Here is a 26,227-nt window from a genome sequence, read left to right on the forward strand (position 1 = left end):
ATCCGTTCCCTTGTCTTGCCAGCTTCGCCATGACACACAGATGATTATAAAATTCTCTGTTTACGATGTAAATTAAGACCCCCAAAAAACTGAGGAGCGGTATCAGTAGGGTTGTGCAGTTGATAGATGGACGTACTCCGAAAGTAATAGCCTTCTAGATGAAAGTTTACAGCTTAAACTTTGACTTAACATAATAGCATGATTAAACGTGACAGTTTTGTGCTAACAGTCTTACATGATATGCACTTAAGAAGTTCTGAATTATTTGTTTAATGAAGATCCTCTGCCACACTGGCATTCCAGAAACGATCGAAGTCCGCACCGTGAAACGTGACAACCTGCGTGCACGCGGCAAGTGTGCACGGCCCAATACAAACAAAAGCTAATTTCTTGTACATGTATCAATTATGCATGTTCAAATCCTTGCAGCCGTTTGCAATTAGAGTTCCTGGAAGTCGATAAAGAGCCCTGATGGTAATGCAGGCACTGAAAATAAAGCACAATAGAACTGCATGTCCGTAGTCTGTGTAAAAACATGTATATAGTTTTAAAATAGCTTGCCTCATGTATGCAGCCGCGCTGTTATAATGGTTTAAATCCTAGCAGCCGGTGTAATATGGTTATATGGAAAGTTGATGCATGTTTTGCAATTTTCTTGAGGATGCAGAGTAAGTGGATTGTACGCACCTAATTCCAGACAAAGTTCCTTGTAAAGTTATCATTTAGAATCATAACTGCATGATTTTTGGCTTTCCCAGACGAAAGATTTCCATCGTGAAACAATCATCACGATTTCTATGATCGTGGCTCTTCGTCGGTGGTACAGTGTCGTATGGTGGGAGAAGTTCAAAGACGGACGTTTTCCTGGTCTTGCCTCCAAGATAGCCTACAATAGTTTTCTGACAGTGTCAGAAATTCAGCATGATCACCGCACAATGCGTTTGCTGCTACAATCTTGTCGGAGTGCAAAAATCCTGTGGTGTATTTCAGGCTTTAAACAGAACATAGAATTATATTAGAAACAAGTTATTTCAGATGCATTCCGATTCTCCAGTCATGTTGGAATTCATTTAAATAGCATATGACAATTAGAATTAAATAGTTGAAACACATAAGATAATCGAACACCACTATATTCGAACATGACACCACTCGAAGAAATATTTAGACATTATTTCCATTGGGTTCCATGTTAGATTGGACCAATTGTTGGAATCTGACAAAGCATGAGAGAACTATACCTGTTAATGCAGAGCAAAAACAATATCAATATACATATATGTTTTTTTTTATTGTTTAATTTTGACATTGAGACAGACCACTTTAAGACTGTAGGATAATGCAAGGGTTTAATATAAATGACACAACAGATACTTTTCCTTAACAGTTAACCAAACATTCACTTCAGATATAACAGATTATAGGTCATACCTGCGTGAATTCTTGTCAAAACAGATATTTTTAAACCTGTAATTTTGTTTTAGATGTCTATATATATCGAGCCCAGTCTCCTTTTTTTTTTTTTTTTTTTTTTTTGGCCCGCCACCACCCCCCCCTCTTCGGAGGACAACTTTTTTTTTTTTCCAACCCTTTTTAAACCCATTTCCGCTTAAATACTCTAACTGTGACTAACGAACGTGAACCTCAAGATCATTCTATTCAACCAGCAATAATAATGTCTCACTGCAACTGTATTGTCCTTTTGTAATTTGTCTGTTATTTTGTTGTATGTATGTTATGTGTTACACTTTTACGTGGTGCTTAATCCCCCTCCCCTTATGTGCACTGTAAAGAAGTATTTCTATTTTCCGTACTGTAAAAAAATGTACTTTATATAAAAAAAAAAAAAAAAAGTTGTCCTCGAGCCCAGTCTCCTGAAGATGCGTATAAATAGCACGAAGTGTCACGCACTCGCGCGTTTGTGTGCACGCGCTTCAGACGTCTGCGTCAGACATCGCTTTTGAGCCTTGTCACTCTTAATAACTCTTTTAACATCAATCAGATCCCGAACTTTATCCCTCTTAATAATTATTTTACCATCAAGTAAGTCCTGCAGTCTATTTTCTATAATTTCTGAATGCTTTTTAAAACGAAACTAAAAAGTGAAAGAAGACGCATCTTTGCTTTATATGGATTTGGGACGGTACACCTCACAGAAAACGTGCAGATAAAGAAAACTGCACGTGCAGAAAACGTGCATTTTAGATGTTTAATGACCATTTAGAGCATTGGATTCGCTAGACGAGAGCTTAATGTTCTTATTTTTATGAAAAGCTCCGACTCATCTAGACAGCGCCAGTCACTTGCTGCGTCTCAATTCATCCAGCTGTGGGTCAAACAGAAATTGCGTGTTGCCTTAATCGCGCGTTAATAAAATTAGTGCCGTTAAAATGAATTTGCGTTAACGCGTTATTAACGCGTTTATTTTGACAGCCCTAATATATATATATATATATATATATACACATATATATACATATATATATATATATATACATATATATATATATATATATATATATATATATATATATATACATATATATATATATATATATATATATATGATTATTTCATTCGCAAAATACAATTAATCCATCAAAAGTTTTTTTTCATAATGCTATTAATCTACTGAATCAATATATAACATTAATGACATTAATTAAAAAACACTTACTTTGTCATATTAAGAACACTGTCATTGCTGCTGCCTTGGGACGTCGTTGCTGAATGATCAGCTGTAAAAAAAAATTGGTCCTGGTCGATTTTCATGGATTTCGAATAAAGTAATGGAAAGTTTGGCATAAGATGTGTGTTAGCATGACAGAAGCTTGCTACTGCCATGTTAGAACAAGCAACAGCCGGCATTTCCTTCGCCCGTAAATTATTTGATTTTGATGGCTTACGTTTCTTCAACGGCACAGAAAACCACCAAAAGTTTATCAATGCCATCAAAAGTATTATTTTGTTTTTGTTTGATTGTTGATCACAAAGTACAAAGTAGATTGTAACTAGGATTCTGTGTGTATTCAAAGCACCGCCATTGTTGTTTACAATGTGTGGAATGGTGCACTGTGATTGGTTAAGCGGTTTTATTGCATTCTGCAGAGAAGGAGGACTGGCGTTTGTCGGGTTTTGAAAAAAAGGGAGAAAAGATGACAGAATAACACGACGGATATCGGATTGTGCATTAAATAAAGAATTCCCTTTTAATACTGACTAGATTCAATACTGATTTTTGGTGTTAACAATTTTTTTTAACAATCTGACAAATCGTTGACATACGGTAAGACAATACAGCCATAAAATGATTGTAAATAGCATGGCTTACACCATTTGGTATTATAAGAATTTGATATATGTTGGGTTTGGTTGATTGCAAACTTTGGTTCTAGAGACACGTGAGATCATTGGGGTCTTTTTGTCAGGAGTAAAATCTAAGAGAAAGGACACTGATGGAAGTCTCAGTTTGCTCTCCATTTAATCTCAGTGATGTTTATTGTGCATGTGTGGTGACTGCAAGTGATCTGTATACAACGAGATTTAGTGCCACTTTGTGCGTGAACAGATCCTTAACCCTCTTCTGTAACCCTCTACTGTGAATACACCTGTGATTTACAGACTTACAGATTAAATAAGTGTTTGCTGTCCTCCAGTATGACTTTATTTCTTTTCACTTCATTTTTCCTGATCCATTTTTATGAGTCTCTTGGTTTTCAAGTATACATCTAAAAGTAAGTACTTTATGTGTACCATGGTACCATGATAACATATATTAACACCATTGTACACTTACAAAGCATTTTATTAGTAACATTATACATAGATTTAAATGTATACATGGATGTAAATTGTTTTCACTAAATTTGCCATCTCTTGACTTAGCAGAAATTGAAATTCATCGAATGCTTTTTCAGTTTTTAACTGATCTGTTTTGGTGTCCATGTGCCCACTGCAGCCCCGGTGTTCTGTTCTTGGTTGTTACATCCTGTTAAAACAGACTTTTGTAGAGAGTGGAGGTAAATGTAAGTCACCTTTTTGTAAGTTTAAAAATTTTCTGTTGAGCTCCTACTGCGTATCAATAATATCAACATTAACTAAAGCCCATGACTTGCATATTGTTTAGCAAGTGTATGGGACATATGTAATAACCATATCCAATCATAGGCAGAGCTTGCGGGGGTCAGGCCCCCCATTGGCTAATAGGATTTTTATAAAACATGTTATATTCCTCAACAAATATACATACCAATTTAGGTTATTTTATATTTTAAAATGTTACTTTGCAGTATACAGTGCCTTGCAAAAGTTTTCATACCCACTGAACTTTTCCAGATTTTGACATTTTACAACCACAAAGAAAATTTTATTTTATTGGTATTTTATGAAATAGACCGAAACAAAGTGGCATATAATTATGAAGTGGAATGAAAATGGTGTGCACATTTTTTTTTTTACATATAAATGAGATGAAAAGTGTGGTGTGCATTTGTATTCAGCCCCCTTTACACTGATGCCACTCACTAAAATCCACTGAAACCAACTGCCTTCAGAAGTCACCAGTAAATAAAGAAAGTGCACCTGTGTGTAATTTAATCTCAGTATAAATACAGCTGTTCTGAGAACCCCTTAGAAGTGTATTAGAGAACATTAGTAAACAAACAGCATCATGAAAACCAAAGAAAACACAAGACAGGTCAGGGATAAAGTTGTGGAGAAGTTTTAAGCAGGGTTAGGTTATAAATGAATTAATTTGAACATCTCACGAAGCACTGTACAATCCATCATCCAGAAATCGAAAGAGTATGGCACAACTGCAAGCCTAACAAAGACCGTCCAACCTAAACTGACAGGCCTTGCAAGGAGAGGAATCAGAGAAGCAGCCAAAAGGCTCATGTAGGGCTGGACCAGAAAATTTGAATATTTGTTCCGTGGGTTGACATTCAATTTTCAGTTCTGAGATTCGAATATGTATATATAAATATTTGTACAGCGTTAATGCAGAGCTTTTGCCAAGCAGGAAGTGCGCTTCACGCTCCTGCTCTATAGGTGGCGCAGAGAGACCAACATCCATAGCCAACAGCCACCAAACGCCACTTGTGGAAAAGATCGCCTCAAACGGAAAGCACGCCTCCTATTTTGGCATTCACGCTAATAGTGTTGTAAATAATGTTACATTTCTTGCAAAAACTGATTGATTTGCTTCACAAGACGTCAACATGTCACACGGAGTTATGGGGGATTACTTTTGTATTGGAAATATATGCTTTAGCTCTCAAAGCGGATCGGTTGACTTGCATGACTAGAGCTTCGAAGCTCAAAAAATGGTATTCGGAACAGCCCTAGGCTCATGGTAACTCTGGAGGAGCTGCAGAGATCCACAGCTCAGGTGAAAGAATCTGTCCACAGGACAACTATTAGTCGTGCACTCCACAAATAAGAAAGAAAGTCTTAAGAAATGCTGTTTGCAGTTTGCGACAAGCCATGTGGGGGACACAGCAAGCATGTGGAAGAAGGTGCTTTGGTCAGATGAGACCAAAATGTAACATCACCCTGAACACACAATCTCCATGGTGTGTGGCAGCATCATGTTGTGGGGATATTTTTCTTCAGCAGGGACAGGGAAGCTGGTCAGAGTTGATGGGAAAATGGATGGAACCAAATACAGGGCAATCTTATATGAAAATCTGCAATTTTGAGACTGGGGCGGAGGTTCACCTTCCAGCAAGACATTGGGTCTCATACACCAATTGAATCTGGACTTTCTGTTGATAGCCCCGCCCCACACATACACAATCCAGGCAATGATGTCGTTTAGTAGGCACGTACCTGTTGATTGGCTACAGGCTTGTTTTGGTAGTCGGCCTGACTCTTTTCCAAAGCGTTTTTCAGATATCATGCACTCCACCTTTTTGTGGGTCAGGAATTTTTTGCAACATGATCTCACAAAGTTCCGTGGGATAGTCACGGAATTTTTTGCTAATTTTTCCGTGACATTCTCACAGATCTCCGCATATTTCCATGGCCCTGCCACGGACTTTCTTTTCCGTGGCATTCTCACGAATTGGTTACTCAACAGCTTTTTCCTATTTTCAAACCATTGTCGCTTCGGTTTAGGGTTCGATTTGGTGTTTGCGTTAGTATGTCACTTTAAGTATTTGATTATTTGATTATACTGTTTTTTCTGGTGTATTCTTTTATATTTTCTAACCTTTAATCAATTGTCGCCTGGCGTTGGGGTTAGAGTTGGATTTGGGTAGGGATGTCATTTTATGTAAATCTAACCCTAAACCGAAGCGACAATGGTAAGAAAATAGGACAAAACAGTTGAATAACCAATCCGTGAGAATGCCACGGAAAAGAAAGTCCGTGGCAGGGCCACAGAAATATGCGGAGTTCAGGTTGATTTTTAGAGAATACATTTTAGAAAAACATAAAAAAGCAATAGGCTATACTTGTATTTTAAATTAGGCATTGAATTATGTTGTGTTTTAGAAGTAAAGAAAATGTCATAAAATGCCTTTTTTTCTAGTGTAGAGCATTAAGCATTTTAACTTTAATATCGTCACCTTCCTAAACTAATTTTATTTTAGTTTTAGTTTTATTTTAAGTCAAAATACTTTGAGACTTTTACAAGCAATTTTACAAGCTTTTCTAAATGGCAGCTGCATCAAGAAGAACACAAATCTACTCAACCTCTTAAGTTAGTTCCATTTAATTGTGTTTTCTGAGAAACCTGGAAAAATGACTTTTAGGCAATTAGTTCAAGAACTGTTGTTTATATTTACTGTCAAATTCATTGTGATTTAGGATGCTTCAATATTTGATCACTGATTATACTAAAAACGTATAGAGTGGGAGTAAATTCATATTTATTAAAATTATTAAAGCGTAACTAAACCCCTGTTCAGAGACTGACTCCACCCACTGGCAAAATTTGAAAAATATAAGAAAAGTGGGCAGACCCCAACAGAGATAGAGGGGACAAACTGAACTTGTACCAAGGGTGTGGTGAGATCGTAACATGGACATGGTGAGCTTGAACCTGCATACGTAGGGTCGTACCGCTTACACAATGCAGTACCGCAACATCCAACAGAAAAATTCAACTGCAGTAGCCACCGTTCAACCTGTTGTAGCATTGAAACACTTTATACCCAAATGTCAAAAAAGTTACTCAAATCAATGAACAGCACTAATAAAGCCCCATTCTTACAGAACATTAAAGGTCACATTCTTTCTGATCCCATTTTTTAAACCCTAGGTAGTATGTAATGTTGCTATAATAGTATAAATAATAAGTTCACTGCCAGGCGATATATTTCTTTAACAGAATTCGCCTTTCAAAGCCTACAGTGAATGGCCGGTTTGGACTACAGCCTGCTACGTCCTGCTTTAATGACGTCAGTAGAACAGTTATTTGACTAAACTCCACCCACAGGAATACGTCAGTCGCCAGCTAAGCTAACGGCAAGCTGCTATCAAATCACAGCACACTAAACAAACTACACAATTTGAACTCGATACGTATTTCTGAAGGAGGGACTTCATAGAACAAGAAATATATCAGCCTGTTTTAGGACAGTGAAAACAGCGCTATACAGATAAGTAAATTGTGTGAAAAATACATGTTTTATTTCACACTGTAAACACAATCAAAGCTTTAAAAACACAGAAAGAACGGAACCTTTAACTAAAAAAAGTTGGTTTAATGTTTAGTTACTCTATAATAAACATAGTATGGTTCTCATTCTTTTCTGTTAATTCAATTCAATTCAATTTTATTTATATAGCGCTTTTCACAATTTGGTAATTGTATCAAAGCAGCTTTACATAATAGATGCAGTGAAAAGCACAGAAAATCGACAGATAGCACAACATAATACATGATAGCACAAGCAGCTAAATTTGCTGTGGATATAAATCAACATTATAAGCGAACGTATTACTAATGTAACGTATAGAAGTTAAGCCCAAGAAGGCCGCCTCCCCGGGTTGAAAACCCCCCTAGGAGAGAACCCCTCCGGACTAAGGTCAGAGGCCCCACTGCCGTCGTTAATACTAACGTACAGTGGCAAACGGTTCTGTATGACATACTATTCTCAAGATCATGGGGAAAAGCCAAAATTGCAACCCGACCATATTTGGAAATTAAGACTCAACCAACAACTAATTCAAAGTTTCAGCATATTACTAAAGATTATTAATGACATTTACAATGCTTTGGAGTGCTTTGGACGAAAAAAGGTTTTAATTTATTTATTTATTAGGTTGTACAAGCTAGCTATTGGGAGATAAGTACCATTACTAAAACAAATTATGTGAATGCCTTGTTAAAGAGAAAAGTTTTAAGTCTAGATTTAAAGTTATCTACTGTCTCTGATTTTTGGACGTCGGTTGGTAAATCATTCCATAGCTTAGGGGCTAAGTAGGAAAAGGATCTGCCACCTTTAGACACTTTTGATATTTTAGGGATAATTAAGAGACCAGAATTTTGTGACCGCAATGCATGTGATGGATTGTATTCTGATAATAATTCTCTAAGATATTAGAGTGCTAGGCCATTTAAGGCTTTGTATGTGATTAGTAATATTTTAAATTGTATGCAATATTTAACTGGTAGCCAGTGTAAAGATGCCAGAATTGGGCGTATGCGGTCATACTTCTTAGGGCGGGTAAGCACTCTTGCAGAAGCGTTTTGAACTAGCTGAAGCTTGTTTACCTGATTTGCATGGCATTCTCAGAGTAACGAGTTACAATAGTCTATTCTAGAGGTCATAAAAGCGTGGATAAGGTTCTCTGCATCTGATGCAGACAACATATGGCGTATTTTTGAGATATTTCTAAGATGGAAGAATGCTGTGCGGCAGACATTGGAGATATGGCTATCAAAGGATAAATTGCTGTCGAACATCACACCTAAATTCTTAACCGTGGAGGTTGGCACCACAGTGCAGCCATCTATGGGCAACTTGTAATCTGTCATATTATATTTGTAGCGATTCGGTTCGATAACAAGTAACTCTGTCTTATTGGAGTTTAGCATTAGAAAACTGGTGTGTTTCGCTAGGATGTAAGGAGATGTAAAGCTGGGTATCATCTGCATAGCAGTGAAACCGTATGTTATGATTCCTGATAATATCTCCTAGAGGTAACATATATAACGAGAACAGGATAGGACTTAAAACTGATCCCTGCGGTATGCCGTATTTAACCAGGGAGTGATATGACTGCTCCTCATTTACATAAACAAAGTGATAGCGAATGGTTAGATACAATCTGAACCAGGCTAGCGACTGACCACTGATGCCAACATAGTTTTCTAGCCTATTAAGTAAGATTGTGTGATCTATTGTGTCAAAGGCTGCACTAAGGTCTAATAATATAAGGAGTGAGATTTCGCCACGATCGGATGTTAGGAGAAGGTCATTTGTAACTCTAACTCTAAGCAGTGCTGTCTCTGTGCTATGGTGGGGCGTGAATCCTGATTGGAACTTTTCATACGTACTATGATTTGCTAAGAATGTGCGTAGCTGGCTTGCCACTACTTTTTCTAATATTTTGGAAAGAAAAGGGAGATTTGAGATTGGTCTAAAGTTATTAAGATCTCCCTGGTCAAGGTGTGGTTTTTTAATGAGCGGTCTAATAACTGCTAGTTTGAAAGCTGTTGGAACGTAGCCTAATTTTAGTGATGAGTTAAAGACATTTAGTACTGGGTTTGACACTACAGGGAATACCTCTTTGAGTAATTTTGTGGGTTAGAAAAGTTCCTTACCAAGGTGTGTGTTACAGTTACAAAAATGACCATTATCGTGTTTGGTTTTTATCTAACATTCAAGCTGGTATTTTAATGTAGTCAACAAAAATGTTATAGATTTTAATTATCTGGTTTGCGGTAAAAGTCATAGGGCATGACAAGTCTGGCTCTCCAAGCTTAAATGTCAAGCTACGCCTATGTTACTACATTATTGTAACCCAAGCATTACATCCAAATACATAAAATAATGTTGTTTTTAGTAATGAAATAGGTGCACTTTAATGTAAGTAACCCATCAAATTATCTCGCCAAGTCTCCTTCATTAGAGTCACTACGTGTATATTTTCCTATTAAAATATATTTTTTATCTTCTTTAACTTATATAATTCAAACCATTTCTTACCTTCTTTAGCACCATTTAAATTGAAAGAGGCAATATGTAATTCTCTTATAAAAGAGAAGAAAAGGATACACATGTAACACAAATAAAACCCATAAAACCCAATAAATGCCAAAATTAATGCCTAGCTGGGAATTTACCTTAGTAAGGAACTTTTTCAACCTATAAACCTCTTGGCACAGGCCAAGTATTTATAGAACCACTGCCTTAAGTGACCAAGTATCATAACAGTTAGACAAACACGAGAGAGAGGGAGCGCATCAAGAAGAACCATGCAGGTTAGAAAGTGCACATATAGTGAAGTCAAAATTTTTATAGTGAAAAACGGTGATTGTAGCAGTGTAATAAACATTTCTGCCACATTAAATGCTTTCTTAATAAATGCAGACATATTTTTTCTAATTTTAGGTGGCAGGAGTTCAATTTTTTAAATTTGGGCTAAGGCCCAATATTTAGAAAGTCTGGCTCCACCCCTGCCCATCTCTCTATCTGTTGCCATAATTAGGGCCCGAGCACTGAGGAGCAGGCCAGAATGGCCTGCACCGTGGGTGCAAAGCCCTATTGTTTTTGCTCAGTTTCTTTTTCTTCTTCTTCTCCAAAATGAATTGCATTTTTGAGGGCCTAAACATACTCGAAAACTCTTGAAACTTTGCACATGCGTCAGAAGTGATGAAAATTTACATGTGGTATAGGCGCCAGAAAGGGGCGTGTAGAAATGACTCTATAGCGCCACCTGCAAAATTTCAAGAGAACAGCTCTCCCACTACGAAAAACGTACAGATACGAAATTTGGTAGGGTCATCTATCACCTCAAGACCTACAAATCAGATCATAATCATATTTGGTCAGTATCATCTAAAGGCCTTTGCGATGTTAAATTGCGGAGCATTTGACTTTTCGTTGGAAGGTGTGTCCATTGCGTCCCGACAAATTTGACCATTTTCGCATGAAACGGAAAGTTGTTATAACTCAGGCATACATTGTCCAATCTGCCCCACGGTTCACAAGTTTGATAAGGGTCTTGGCCTGAACACATTTCAATGCCAATATTTAGCTTCCGTCATAGCGCCACCTAGAGGTATCAGGAAATGCCATGTTTTACGCCGTGATTTACTGCTCTTAGAGATTTAATCAAATCATCATCATATTTAGTCAGACTGATGTTAAGCCTTTTGCAATGATAAATTGCGAAGATCTTGACTCTTCGTTGAAGGGCGTGTTCGTGGCGGCCTGTCAAAATGTAATGTTTCGCCATAAAACAGAAAGCTGTTGTAATTCAGGCACACATTGTCAGATCTGCCCCCAACTTCACATCCTTGATAATGGTCTTGGCCTGAACACATCAAGATTGCATAATTCAGTAACAATCATAGCGTCAAGACCTTTTGTGATGATAAATAGCAATGACCTTGACTTTTCATTAAAGGGTGTGTCCGTGGCGGCCTTGCAAAGTATCACTAAATAAATCGCATTTTTGACAGCCTTAACAAGCTTAAAAGTCATGAAACGTTGCACACGTCTAAAATGAGGTGAACATTTTTATTTGAAATAGGCTTCAGAACTGGAGGTGTAAAAATAGCTCTATAGCGCCACCTACAAAAACTTAAGAGAGCAGCCCCCCCCACGCTACGGTAAATGTACAAATACGAAATGTGAAAGGATCATGTATCACCCCAAGACCTACAAAAAAGTCTCTTGGAGCCAAGCTCTAAACCACACAGGAAGTCGGACATTTTGAATTTTCTCTGTAGCTTGAGTGAAAATTTTCCCATTTCTGGGCTTCATACTTTAACAAACTCCTCCTACAGATTTCATTAGATTAAAACCTTATTTGGTCTGTGTCATGTAAAGGCCTTTGTGATGCTAAATTGGAAAGATCTTGACTTTTCGTTAGAGGGTGTGTCCGTGGCGGCCTGCTAAATTTCTGCTTTTCGCCATAAAAAAGGAAGTTGTTCTAACTCAGGCTTACAATGTCCAATCTGACCCATGCTTCACATGTTTGATAAGTGCCCTGGCCTGAACATCATATTTTCTTTGAATATCCACCTATATTTACACACTTAAATTCATATCCCCCTGGTTCACTGCTTTACTAATATAATAGGGTAGCGGTACCCATGTGTGCGAGGGCTCACCATCGCTGCTTGCAGCTTTAATTATTAATTAGTTTCTGCTCTGTGATTGGTTTCCACTGTGTATATATTGCCTTGAAATTATATTATAAAAAATATTTATTATTAAACTTAATGAATTTTTTGTTTGCTTGAAACAGAGTGGGTGGACACTTGAAGAGAAGAGACAGAGTTTCATCCCAGCTTTTATGAGAAAAATCCTTTACCATCCAATGATTTTAGGGTGTTCTTCCCTTCAGCATGGGTTTTCTTTTCCTTTTCCTGCTAATGGCTCTGCCCAGCCCTGCCCTCTTGAGTCCAGATTTGCAGACAAGAACTCAAAGTGCACCCAGGGATGTGAAACCTCAACCGATTAAAGTTGTTATTTCAGACACATGCGCACAAGATGGGCCCAAAGAAAGAGAGATAGACTTGGATCCTGATTCTCCTCTTGTGCTGACCCATCAAATCCGTCTGGTCCCAGTGTCAGGAGGAGGCTGCAGTCAGTGTAAAGTGGATTTTGCAGCCTTGTATGAACGCATTGAAACACTGGAGAAAGAAGTCTCTAATCTGAGGGAGAAATGTGGAGGTTCAGAGGGATGCTGCACCTCGCAACAAAGCAAAGGTAAAGTACTTTCTAAAGATGATGCTCTCTAAAAATGCTGGGTTGTTTCAACCCAAAATGCTCAAACCATTGGTTGGCTAAAAACAACCGTATACAGTGGTGTTCAAAAAATAACATCAGTGCAACATCAGTAACCTGTTAAACCACTGTAGCAGTAATATTTCTGCATTGGAAATTACTTACTTGCAGTAGTAGTAATAGAAAAACAATAGACCCATTGGTAACGATATCCACACTACTTGTTCCGATTTATAGACTCATTTATTGAAAGTGGCGTGATCAAATTCATGAGTTCGCATTAACAAGTAATCAATAGGGTGATGAGATAATTCAACATATTTTTGCTGTTCGAGGGGAGAGCTCCGAGTTTAGATTTTTTGTCCAAATCCAGAGTAATCCCCAAAATAGCTGCATAAATAACGACAGCAACCAGAAGAACATCCTGTAAAAACCGACAGAAATAGGTTGTTTTCTAGGGCTCTTGCTGCATCCGAAGTGACGGGTAGGCCTCGTCGGCTGAGATGCTCGCAGTGTCTGATGGGTAAGCCCAGCCAAGGGTCAAATGGGGAGCGTTCATGCAAATGTCTTGAAATTGAGTGAGGCATCGAATTTACGCATTTGACTTGGGGGACCCTCGCAGCAAACGATGGGGACTTTGGCTGAGATGCTCACAGCATTATACAGGTAGGCCTCGCCTGCAGTCAAATGGAAGTGCTTGTGTATTACAGCATGAGTTTTAAGGAGCAAACTAGACATCGGGTTTAGGCTTTCGACCTGGAGAACCCTCCAATGAGGGCTTTAGCTGGGGTGCTCATGGCATTTCTCACAGGATTTTGATTTCATCTGCCTCTCGGTTCTTGTAGCGGCACATAAAGTCAAACCACCTGTTAAATTAGTCACAGGTTAGATCAGCCTAGCTGTCAAAAACCTTGCAAAAAAAGTAGCAGAGCCTATTTTTAGGCTCAAAACACGGGACATCCTTGCTAATTTGGCACAGTTGGCAACCCTAGATTCTGATGACCAACAACCGAGTGACTGCGTAGGGCAGCTCGCTGCAGATTAGTTTGAGGAAAAATTTAAAAATACCAAAAGATTTATGAATCCGGCTTGGTGGCTTTAAAGCTACTGATGTAAGAGATGAATGACAAACAAAAAAGGTAATGACATGTAGGATAGGTTAAATGATTTAAAGGTATAGGTAAAGGTTAAATGATTTTTAGAGGTCAAATGCCTCTGAGTATAGAGTTAATAGAGCGAATAATATTTTAATAGGTGGCTTAAGGTAAAAAGAGCTTTAAAAAATGATGTACTGGGATGTACTTGCATCTAGTCCTGGTGCCAGCGGGCTACCTTCCTGGATCGTGAAATTAACATTTGCGTGGACAAATATATATGCTTTAGGCCAGGGGTGGAGAACCCTGGTCCTGGAGGGCCACTGTGCTGCAGAGTTTAGTTCCAACCCTATTTAACACACCTGAAAAATCTAATTAAATTAGGGTTGGAACTAAAATCTACAAGACAGTGGCCCTCTAGGACCCAGGGTTCCCCACTCCTGCTTTAGGCAAATGTACTGTATGCTTATTATAAGTAAAACTGTACTCAACATAAAGGATAAAGAACATTGACATGTTTCAAAGACAGTACAGATGTTTTTTTACGCATGGAAAAAGATAGAAAAACGTGCATTCCTTCCACAGGTCAACTATGATCCATCACATCACTGTTAAAATGGTTATAAAACAAAATAATAATACCCTCAAAAGTGTGGCAGAATCGATATGGAAGGTGCTGTATCGATGCACGCATCAACAGGAGTTCAAGAAACATAAGGCCTAAAAATATCATCATGGGGGTGTCAGGAATTGCGGAAATGTAACCCAAGTGCAGACGGGGGGTAGAAAATCAATGAACGCTTTATTAAACAAAAACAGCAAAACAAAAAAAACCACAATGGGGCAAACAACAAGAAACAAGACTTAAATACAAAAGACTAACAGGACTAGACTAAACTTGACAATAAACTAGAGACTTGACACGTAACTGACACTAAACTAGACTAGGCATAAATGGTCACAAAATTCAAAAGAAGGACAAACGCACGAGTAAGGAACGGCAAACACAAGGACTTTAAATAGGGACAAAATAAATTACAAACACCTGAAACAAATCACAAGTAAGGGATCGGGGAAAAAGTGACAAGACCCGGGAAATGCGTGGTCAGAATAAATCAATACTACACCACGCATCTCCCACATAAAACATGGTACTGCCAGGACCCTGTCACAAAGACTAGATATAATTCCAGATACAATTCTGACAGGATCCTGACAGGGGGGTCCCCTGGTTTATTAACAATAAAATTATAACATTATAAAAAAAATATTAAACTGCCCTGGTAAACACAAATTGACAATGTCTGCTTTTTCTTCCAGTTTCATAAATGGCTATTTCAAATTATATTTTGCATGATTTGTTTTCTGAAGAGGGTCACACACTGTGCCTAGAAACCAGGATTTTCTCTGGGGAGGCAAGGGACCAGTGCCTCCAGAAATTGAGAAAATTCTGTGTCACTGCTAAAATTGAGAAATTGCCTCCACATTTTATGATTGGGTGATAGACCCGTCAATGAAATCATATTTCAACTCAGCCCGCCTCTTTGTTCATCTTGAAGTTCATGCAGCGCAATGCGCAATGCAAGCCACTTTTGCTAGTTTCAACTCAGCTTAATTATCATTTTCACGTTAAGCGCCACATTGTTTAAATAGCAAGTTCATTTGGACCCATTTTTTCTCCCTTGGGCATGCTGGTCTGAAAACTAGGTTTGTTCAGGCAAATTGTTGGCGCATTGCTATTTTAAGCAGGGGCGTCGGACTGGGGTTGAAACCAGTACTGATTTCCAGGGCCCCAAAGAAAAAGAGGGCCCTTGAAAGTCTGGAATATATTATGGGGGTGGGGCATGGGTCCCCTCAGGACTGCCTATGCATAGGGCCCGAGATCTTGTGCAACGCCCCTGATTTTAAGGCAACTAAAATAGACTACACCATTGACCAGCTAAAACCTGGTATAACGTCAATAGTCAATAGTGCAATATTGTTTTTGTTTCATTAGTAATATGTGCCTATAAACGGGACAACAATGTGCGTTTGCTTTTCATACACATGGATGCACATCAGCACACAAATGTTTTAAAATATGGAAAAATAAAGGATTTAAATGTAAAAGATTATTATTGAGTCTCTTGGACATAAATGAGGACTGATTATGAGACGTTAGAAGGTGTAAAGAGCAGCTTCACCTGTAGCCTGGTAAGTAATTGCATGTTTTGTTTTAAAGGGCCAATTAATCTGTTGTTTTTATTGTTTTCAACCTGATCTCATGAAAATCCACGGATTACAGTCACGCAGAATTCAGCTTTTTTCTGTGACTGGACCACGGATGTCTTTTCCGTGTCACTCCTACAGATTTCTCATGTCATTTTATGTATTGTTTTCTCATTGTTTTTTCCTGTTTTCTTCTTTCATTTGTCACTTGGGGTTAGAATCATTTTCTGTTACATTTTTAGACATCCTAACCCATACCCCAACCATTCTGAACATCAATCAATAAATAAACTCTTTATATTTTGTTGGATATTTTGTATAAATGTGCAGTTTTTTTCAGTTCATCCCAAACTGTTTTGGAATTTGGGAAAATGAAAGTGTCACTACACATCAAGAGTCAAGTGCTTTGAAACAATTCGAACACTGATCATCACTACATTTACATAGAATAAATCTGAATGTACTTGGTCACTTGTTTAAAGTGTAAAGTACAATGCATTTAGTAAAAACATTAATTCTATAACTTACGAATTTAGCCTTTTAGACTGATTCATCTTGAGCAGCAGTGGACTGAAATATTAAATCAGGCCAGGATTTTAATCCATTTCAGGCCAGCTTTGCTGCTGCTGCCACCCTGTTCATGTAATCCACCAGATTTGCTAATCTTGTAGGCTAATATTTTTTTATTGATATAACTCTCAAGAACTCACTAGGAATACACCACATACAAAGACAAATACACCGTTGGCTTACACTGGGATGAGACAGTTCAAATGTTGAAATATTTATATGTTATGTATTTCTAATATTCAAGTATAGGCTTCCTTGGCCAACTTCTCAGAAAACATTCAGGGCATCTGAAGGATTTTTCAAATGTAAGACTTTCCAAAGACCTTTAAAGACATTGCAAATTAAAAGGTGAAAAAAGTTTTTGGCAGATCATAAATTTGCATTATTAATAAGTTCTGCTGTTTTTGTGCAAACCACATTGAAAGGCTGAAATAGGAAGTTTATCATTTTTATGACACTTTCGGAATGGCAGTATATGTGTTTTCCCGGTCACGACTGTACACAAAGCAACGTGGCACGGCAGCACCTGACTTTGAAACTTGCAGCAGCGCCAGTAACTTATCAGGCCATAACTATAAAGATTGTGTTTTTTGCACGATTGTCAAATATAGCCAAAGAGGCAGTGCATGGCTGATGTTGGGTATGTGGTGGCATTTTTGCTTTGCAAGGTTTGCAATTGCCTGATTCGTAGATTTTGAGAGGTCTGTCATTCATTCATCAGTCTATCACATGTCAAGCTGAGCTGACTGGACAGCAGGCAGGCCAGAACATCAGGCCTTTACTTTGTTTAAAGTGTTTCTTTAATTTTCTTGTAAATGTGCTGTAATACAATACAATACAGAGATAGCAAATTGTAATGTTTGTTTAATGATTATAACATAAACCTCTCTTAACAGGTCCAATGGGTTCTACAGTTCGTCCCACGACAGATGACTGTCCAGATGACTGCAATAACCAGGGTCGCTGTGTAGACAGGAAGTGTGTGTGTTTCCCAGGATTCAGTGGACCTGACTGTAGCACATCTGAATGCCCTGATGACTGCAACAACAGGGGCAAATGTGTAAAAGGACAGTGTGTTTGTGATCCAGGCTTTACTGGTCCAGAGTGTTCTTCCAGTGCATGTCCTGAAAACTGCAATTCCAGAGGACGCTGTGTTAATGGCAGGTGTGTGTGTGATCTTGGGTTTACTGGGCCCAGCTGCAAGACAGAGAGCTGTCCAGAAAACTGTAATAACCATGGTCGCTGTGTGAACAGCAAGTGTGTGTGTGACACAGGATTTACTGGTCGTGACTGTTCCAAAGCATCTTGCTCAGAAAACTGTAATAACAGGGGACGGTGTGTAAATGGACAGTGCGTGTGTAATCCTGGCTTCACAGGGCAAGCTTGCTCTGTCAAAACATGTCCATATAACTGCAACAACCGTGGAGTATGCGTAAATGGCAAATGTGTCTGTGAGGGTGGGTTTACAGGGCCAGACTGTTCATCCATGTCTTGTCCTGGGAATTGCAGTAACCGGGGCAAATGCCTTGATAGCCAGTGTGTGTGTCAGAGTGGTTTTACTGGACCAGACTGCTCATCCAAGGCTTGTCCGAATAATTGCAATGACAAAGGCAGATGTGTTAATGGTGAGTGTGTCTGTGATGTGGGGTTTTCTGGTCAAGACTGCTCTGCCAAAACCTGCCCCAACAACTGCAGTAACAGAGGACGTTGTGTAAAGGGCCACTGTATGTGTCGCCGTGGTTTTACAGGGACCAGCTGCAGTAAGTGTGAGTCTGGCTTCACAGGGGACAACTGTGATACAGGTTAGTAATACTCATATTTAATATATTACTTGTTGTTTATTGCAATAACAAAGTTTTTTTTGATTACCTTGAGCTACAATGTAATTAGCATGGTAAATGAATATGGTAATCCTTCTCTTACGAAAAGTAACCCATGTCTAGTGTAGTATGTTTTTTTTAACTGTAGTAATGGTATTACCATCCAAATATCAATATGCAATATGACTCATTTAAAGTAACAAATTATTTTATATACAGCTGAGATCAAAATTAGATATAATTTAGAATTTATAATAGCTGTTTAGCGGTATCCACTGAAGCTATTTCAGAGGCTCCATGGGCATATGACAGCTGTGGCAGTAGTAACACTGTTTGGGCTGGTCCAAATGAGACGGCTTCAGCACTGGCTTTAGGCAAGGCGTGGTGCAGCTCTTTGTCTGTTACGGAGGACAGCAGAAGTGGAAAAGCTGTCTCCAAGCAGAGGATGTCACACTGGATAGTGGACACCATTCCCCTGGCATATCAGACTCAGGGTATTCTGTGCCCGCTCAGGTTGCAGGCACACTCTACTAGAAGTATCACATCCTCCTGGGTGCTGGCTCGCAGCACCTCGCTGACAGTTATTTGTAGAGCTGCAGGCTGTGGCTTCCGCAGTGTCCCCGCTACTGCCAAAATGGATACACTTCATAGTGTTATCTAAGTGTTACTGAATGGGTTGTATTGGAACAGCAGTGAATGGCCGCCTCTGCATAAGGTCCTGTGCTGACATTGAAGTAACTGACTGAAAGGGAACGTCTCGATTTCGGATGTAACCCTAAAGGAAGGGAACAGAGATGGCACGTCCCATCGCCACAGTTGTATCACTGCGAGGTGGCTGGGTCTCCTAGGCTTGGCTTCTCAGTGAAACTGAGATTTTTTTAATATATATTTTATAGTATAATTTATATACTCGCCCGACAGGGCGTTGTTAATTGGCTCTTTCTAGATACACAAAGCAGATCAAGAGGACACCTTAATATCTAAGACCAGATCACAAACAATAATAACATGGCTGTTGCCTTCTTTTCATGTACAATTTTGGCAAGAAGTGACAACTGTTCTTTAATTCAGTTTAGTTTTCTTTTATGTTTGCATGTCATACTGTTATCTATGATTCTAGTCTGTTAATTAAAAGTCTGCTTATACACTCTAAATAAATAGGTGCTACACAATTACAGTACATAAATTAAAAAATGTTGGCCTTATTTTTTTATATGGCATCATGATACTTCATTCTACAATATAGCTATGATTAAATAACTCAAAGAGACCCATCCCCTATCACTCAATTACTGTTGCACAGTTAGTAATCTTGATAACATTGAGCACTGTGGTCAGCCTTGTGCTTTCTCTTAGCTTAAGCTTTTTACCCATTCCTTAAAAAAGTTGTTCTCAGCAGCTTTGTGATTAGGTTTAGGAGAAAACTCTTACCTAAGAACTTTTACTGCTATTTAGGAGAACTCCTACTGGTAAGATAAAATGTTTTGTAAATATGGAATTACAGCACACATTTATAGGCAAAAGTGGAAACGGATGGCTTTGAATGGGTGAGATGTATAGTCTGTTAAGTTAGCTTGAAACTTACTCCAATTTCTCTACAGCACTGTTAGGTGTCTCACAACTCAGCATGAGCAACATCACTGAAACATCCGTCAGTTTGTTCTGGACGCCACCTACAGTTCAATACGACACATTCCTCATCACCTTCACCAGCACGGTAATAAAACAAATTACCTGCATGCACTGTGACACTTGTATAGTATGTATATTATCAAATAGGCCATATATTTAATTTATTTATCATATTTACTAATAGCTTCACGATTTACCAATAGTTTACTGTCAGCTTTGTTAAAAAGCAGATGGTTAAATAATATCTGTAGATGTTGACCCAGGAAAACATGAGATCATTTCCATGTCCTCTTTTAAGAATGGACCTATCCTGATTTACCTCACCCTTTCTGATGAGATCACATACAGCAGTGTAGAATTTTACATCTGTGATAATTAAAGTTACAAATGAGGTAAACATTAGAAGGAATTAGAGCAACACAAGAACAGCAATACATAAGTGCACTAGAACTAGTCTCATCAAGTCTAACACAGTATACATAGCCAAGGTTTTTTTGACAGAAAAGAGAAAGATGGAAAATATATTAAGCTTTGTATTAGTAAGTGAGGTGTTGGCAGAAGAGATGGGTTTTTAGCTTTTAAAAGACGATTCTTAAAATCGGCTACAGAATCTTGTTGCCACTGGCAGATCGCTGTAGGGGTCATCTATAGGGGTTTGTTTGTGAAGGTTTGGAGTCTGGCCAGTAACGCATTGCAATAGTACAGTCTGGACAGGTCAAGAGCCTGGACTAGGATTTGTGTAGCATGCTCCGATAGGAAAAGTCTCATTTTCCTAATGTTGTAGAGTGCGCGGTGCTGGCAACATGCTCCATGAAACAAAGCTGATCGTCAATGACCTCTCCCAGGTTTCTAGCTGCCATGGAATGCATAATGGTCGAAGAACCTAACTGAGTGGAAAGACTGTGATGAATCTTAGGGTCAGATGATATGACAAGCAGTTCCATCTTTGCGAGGTTCAGCTGGAGATGATGATCCTTCATCCAGAGTGAAATGTCACTCAGGTATGCTGAGATGTGGGCAGAAACTATTGAATCGCCAGGTTGGAACGGCAAGTGGAGTTGTGTGTCATCCACATAGTGGTAGGAAAAGCCATGTTTCCAAATGACAAAACACAGGAATGCCATGTAAGAGCAGTGGTCCAAGCACTGAGCCTTGAGGTACCCCGTTATTGAGATTGGAGTATTGTGGTTCAGAGACGTCACTTCTCCAGGATTCTCTAAATGACCTACCTTAGAGGTTATACTTGAACCATAGTAGCACCGTACCAAAGACACCCATAGCCTTGTTGAAAGGAGGATGTGGTGATTGACAGTGTCAAATGTGGCAGATGGATGCAGTTGGATCATTACAGATGATTTGGAGGTTGCCCTTGCACGCCTTAGGGCTTAAAGTCTGAGAGCAGCGCAGTCTTAGTGGAGGGACTGCTTTAAGAGTATTGGCAATGAGGAGAAGGAGAGATACAGGTCTGTATTTTTCTATAATGTATAATGTTGCAGGGTTAAGTGTGGGTTTTTTCAGCAACAGGGTTATCCGGAGAGCAGGGATAACTAATGGAGAAGTGGCTTGAAGGAGATGGGTGGGCATAGGATCTAACAGGCAGGTAGTCGGGTGGTTAGAAGCAAAGACCTTGGAAACATCCACTTCAGATAGGAGAGAGAAAGAGGGAATGGGCGGAAACGGTAGCCTGGGCTGGTCCACATGTCAAAGGGCATAAGGTGTCCAATCAGGATGAGTGTTTGTGGCATTGGTTTTAAATAATAGAGAGAGTTGGTTAGATGCTGGAAACATGGAGGAGACCACAGAGGCTAACATTACATTTAGGCATTTAGCAGACGCTTTTATACAAAGTGACTTACAAGGATTCAGAAACAATAAAAGCCATGTGTCATAGGGAGGCAACAGTACAAAAAGGTGCTAATAACAAAATACAAGTTTTCACTATTCCGAAACAATACCTGTTGAGAGAAAAATAAAGGGAGAAAAAAAAGAAGTGTGGTCAATATCCATGTCAAGTATATTTGGAAGAGATGGGTTTTGAATTGTTTTTTGAATGTTGCAAGCAAGAAGGGAGGAGGGAGAAGTGAAGGAAAATGAGTGGGAGCGTGATTTAGTGCCCTTTTGCGAAGGTAACACAAGATGCCGCTCATTGGTTAAATGTAAGGTTCTGGATGGGGTCTAGGAACATATGAATGTGTAAAAGTATTAGGGGTGTAACGGATCAAATTACTCAAGGTTCGGTGTGTATCACAGTTCTAGGGTCACAGTTTCATTTTGGTGTGTGTATGTTTATGGGGGCAAAAAGTATACTGTCAAATTCAAAGAAAATAAAATTATTTATTGGGTTACAAACACCTAACACTTTGGTCACAACAGGCTTCTTTACAAAAATAAAAACCTAAGCAGTTTTTAACCTCTGCCAAAATCAAAATTTTCACTTGAGAACACTTGCATTATTATACTACATGTACCAACATACAGTGCACTTCAAAATGAATATAAAATAGCTTAGAGCACTGGGTAACTTTTTATATTCTATGCCACTATCTTCAAGTTTTTGCGCAAGAAGATCAGTTAACATTTAAACACAGAAGGCAATATGTGCTGTTTCGGTTTCACCTGGGATCGCGTGCTATCAACAACACCCTGGTGATGACGGAGCAAGTGACTTGTAATATTAGATGTATTTCCTTGAACATACGGCATTCGCAAATTTTACAGTTTTGTCCACGTTTTCTTGAGCATCGCTGATGCAGTAGACTTAAATGAAGTTGGCGGTACCTCTATTAGCGGTTTTTAGCTAAATGGTCTACAACACACAAATACGCGCGTGCACCAACATGTGAGGAGAAACTGTGAGGTTGGCAACAGATTTGCATACTATGAGTTGATTGGACAGGTACACACACGCATAGCTATTCAGAACCATACATTAGCGGTTTTATGCTTTGTTTTTTCACCAATCTATATTAGAAATGTGTGGTCGAATCAAACATGGTGCACCGCGGTGCACATGCATGTCGAACCATGGGAGGATAACGGGACGATATTGATTCTTTACAGGGAACTGTTACACCCCTAGAAAGTATGCCCGTGCAGTCCCAATGAAAGTCTTGTGAGTAGTAGCGACTTGTACCTGATACGCGATTCGATCGGTAGCCAGTGGAGAGAGATGAAGAGGGGCATTACATGAGCCCTTTTGGGCTTCTGGAAGATGATCCAAGCTGCTGTGTTCTGAACTAATTGGAGTGGTATAATAGACTGTACAGGAAGGCCAGCAAGAACAGCATTGCAGTAGTCCAGATTAGAGATTACAAGAGCTTGAATCAGAAGATGTGCAGCATGCTCTCTGAGATATGGTCATGTCTTCCTGATATTGTAGAACGCAAAATGGCATGATCGCGCTGTCTTTGCAATGTTATAAGAGAAGGCTTTCTGTTTTGGAAGGAGAAATGGTTGTGGTGCAGAGTTTAATGGATAGGTCATGCTGTAGCATGGGTTGTGCTGGAAAAACAAGCCACTCTGTCTTAGAGAGGTTCAGCTGGAGGTGGTGTTTCTTCATCCAAGCCAAGATATCTTCTAAGCAGGCTGTAATGTGTGCTGCTATGGTGGGATCATCTGGGTGAAGATCTGTGTGTCACCAGCATAGCAGTGGTAGGAGAATCCATGTGCCTGTATGATAGGTCTTAAGGATGTTGTGTAGATGGAAAAAAGGAGTGGACTAAGCACTGATCGCTGAGAGAACCCGGTGACTATCTGGTGAGCTGTGGACTGTGCACCCTTCCACAAAATCCTGAAGGGTCTATCAGAAAGATAAGATTCAAACCATTGGTGACCAGGGTGACAAGTAGGATCTGATAACTGACTGTGTCAAAGGCTGCCAAAAGGTCTAGTAAAATCAGAACCGAGTATTTGGATTCTGCTTGAGCTAGCTGTAATGCTTCATTGATTGCTAACAGCACTGTTGTGGTGGAGTGGTTGCATTTGAAGCCTGACTGCTTGTCATCGAGTAGGTTGATCTGAGAAAGAAAGGAGAATGTTTGGTTAAAAACAGCTCTCTCAAGTGTTTTTGCAATGAGCAAAAGAAGTGAGACAGGTCTGTAACTGTCAGTAAGAGAGGGGCTTTTTAAGCATAAGTGGGAAGAAGAGAGTGTACATAGGTTGTGCCGGAACATGACCAATAGGGGATCGTGCATAGTGTCTGGGGGAGATAGGTCAAGATCAAGGGTGATGAGAAAGTAATCACATGTGTGTAGCAAGGTTATCTGGGTGTAATGAGTGGAGGAGCAATGTGTGTAGATGAGATCAAAAAGATTACCAGACCTGTGGGTTGGTGAGGTGGGGATTCGCTTGAGGTCAAAAGACGCAGCTAGGATGTTGAACTCGGCTGCCTGTGATTTCTCAAGATGAATGTCATCAAGTACTACTAAAGGAGTACCATCCTTTGGGAAGGAAGACAGAAGTACATCCAACCCCCGTCTCCTGACATCATTGTAGCGCTTGGTGCAACGATGGGGATGCCAGCTGATGAGACAATTGTGGCTATTTCCTCTCACGCCTGTTTAACCGACGCTGATTTGGGTGGGTTTCTCCCATCCCCATACAAAACAACTTCTCTGTCTTTGACTGCTCTTACAAGAACGTGGGTCTCCTCGGCTGTGAACTACTCCTGGCGTGCCCCTGGTAAATCCATCATAATAGCAACCCGCCATGGAACTTGCGCCCTTGCGTTTAAAGGGAATGTGGATAGCGTTCTGATTGGTTTATTTGACGTTACACTCAAACCACACCTATGAATAATGAACCTACTTCAGACCAACCCCTTATTGATTTGCGCTGGCGCAAGAGTTATTTCTCCCGCCGGGAAAATAGCAACAGGCATGTTTGCCTGGGTCCGGTGACATGCCCCCACGGAAGAGAATTTTGAAAAAAATAACCCCTGAAATGAAGACTTCTGGTGACAATAGTGGAAACTAATTAATACATTTAGATAAATATATTTCATACAACTTCTTAGGCCTAAATATTTAATGAATAGCAAAGTATGCCTAATAAGTATACAAGACTGAACCACATAGATGTGAAATATAAAGGCTATCATGATCATTTTGCCAACAATGAATCATGGTTTAAATTTAAGTTTATAATACGCCCTCTTCAAAGACCCCACCCCTTTTTAAACCTTGAGCTATCTAAATCCATAATTATTTAATAAGAAACCCATCAGAAATGATTGACACATTATGAGACGGGAGGGAGCAGGACACAGGAACAGAGGAAGATCACTGGAGAGATATATATGTGGATCTCTTTTAATCTAATCACTTATCAACTATATTTGAGTTTTAAAAATTCACATAATTTCACACCATATGAGCCTCTGGAGACGACTGACGGACAATGAACCTTGACATTGCTCCATCCTGTGCCCACAGCCTCTTGCTCCTCTTGTTATTATCTCCTCATGCGTGCTGCTTAATATCACACACTCCTCCGTGACAAACAGAAAAAACGCGACGGCATATGGTACAGTTGGCCTTGTATTCATTGTCCCTCACGCATTCCAGCCACGGGTAGTCATTTTCCCATTCAATTCAATATTTTTGTGCTCGTTTCTTTTTCGCCGGCTGCTCGGATGCAGTCATTTTTACATTTCCCGCTGTTGTCCCTTGTCGTCATCGTTGCTATGATACGTGACATCACAATGACTGAAACGACCAATTAAAAGGGCATTCCCTGATGGGGCTGCAAGATGTTAAAAACTCTACGCTGGTCATAGACAAACAAAGGGAGAAATTACCGCACCGTCAGGGTTTTCTTCGTTCATGGCTGACATATTATAAGCTATGTGTCTGTCATGTATTTGAACTGAATTAATTTTCATAAAATACGGAACAAACTGCGTTCCGTATCAGTTCAATATGGAACAAGAATTTTATGTGTCAAATACGGGGCGATTCCGTATTATACGGAACGATTGGCAACCCTAGTTACG

General features: G+C 39.3%; 1 protein-coding gene across 2 annotated transcripts in view; it reads left to right on the top strand.

Moving 5' to 3' along the window:
- tnxbb (tenascin XBb) overlaps positions 1-26,227 on the top strand; it is a 76,199-nt gene that overhangs the window by 4,120 nt on the left and 45,852 nt on the right. For both annotated transcript variants that reach the window (XM_073858021.1, XM_073858022.1), the window contains exons 2-4: positions 12,430-12,893; positions 17,680-18,585; positions 20,205-20,320. In XM_073858021.1, coding sequence (XP_073714122.1) covers positions 12,530-12,893; positions 17,680-18,585; positions 20,205-20,320 — 1,386 coding nt within the window. In that variant the 5' untranslated portion in view covers positions 12,430-12,529. The remainder of the gene's footprint in view (positions 1-12,429; positions 12,894-17,679; positions 18,586-20,204; positions 20,321-26,227) is intronic.

The sequence above is a fragment of the Misgurnus anguillicaudatus genome, chromosome 20 (genome assembly GCF_027580225.2).
Source record: "Misgurnus anguillicaudatus chromosome 20, ASM2758022v2, whole genome shotgun sequence".
Lineage (NCBI taxonomy): Eukaryota > Metazoa > Chordata > Actinopteri > Cypriniformes > Cobitidae > Misgurnus > Misgurnus anguillicaudatus.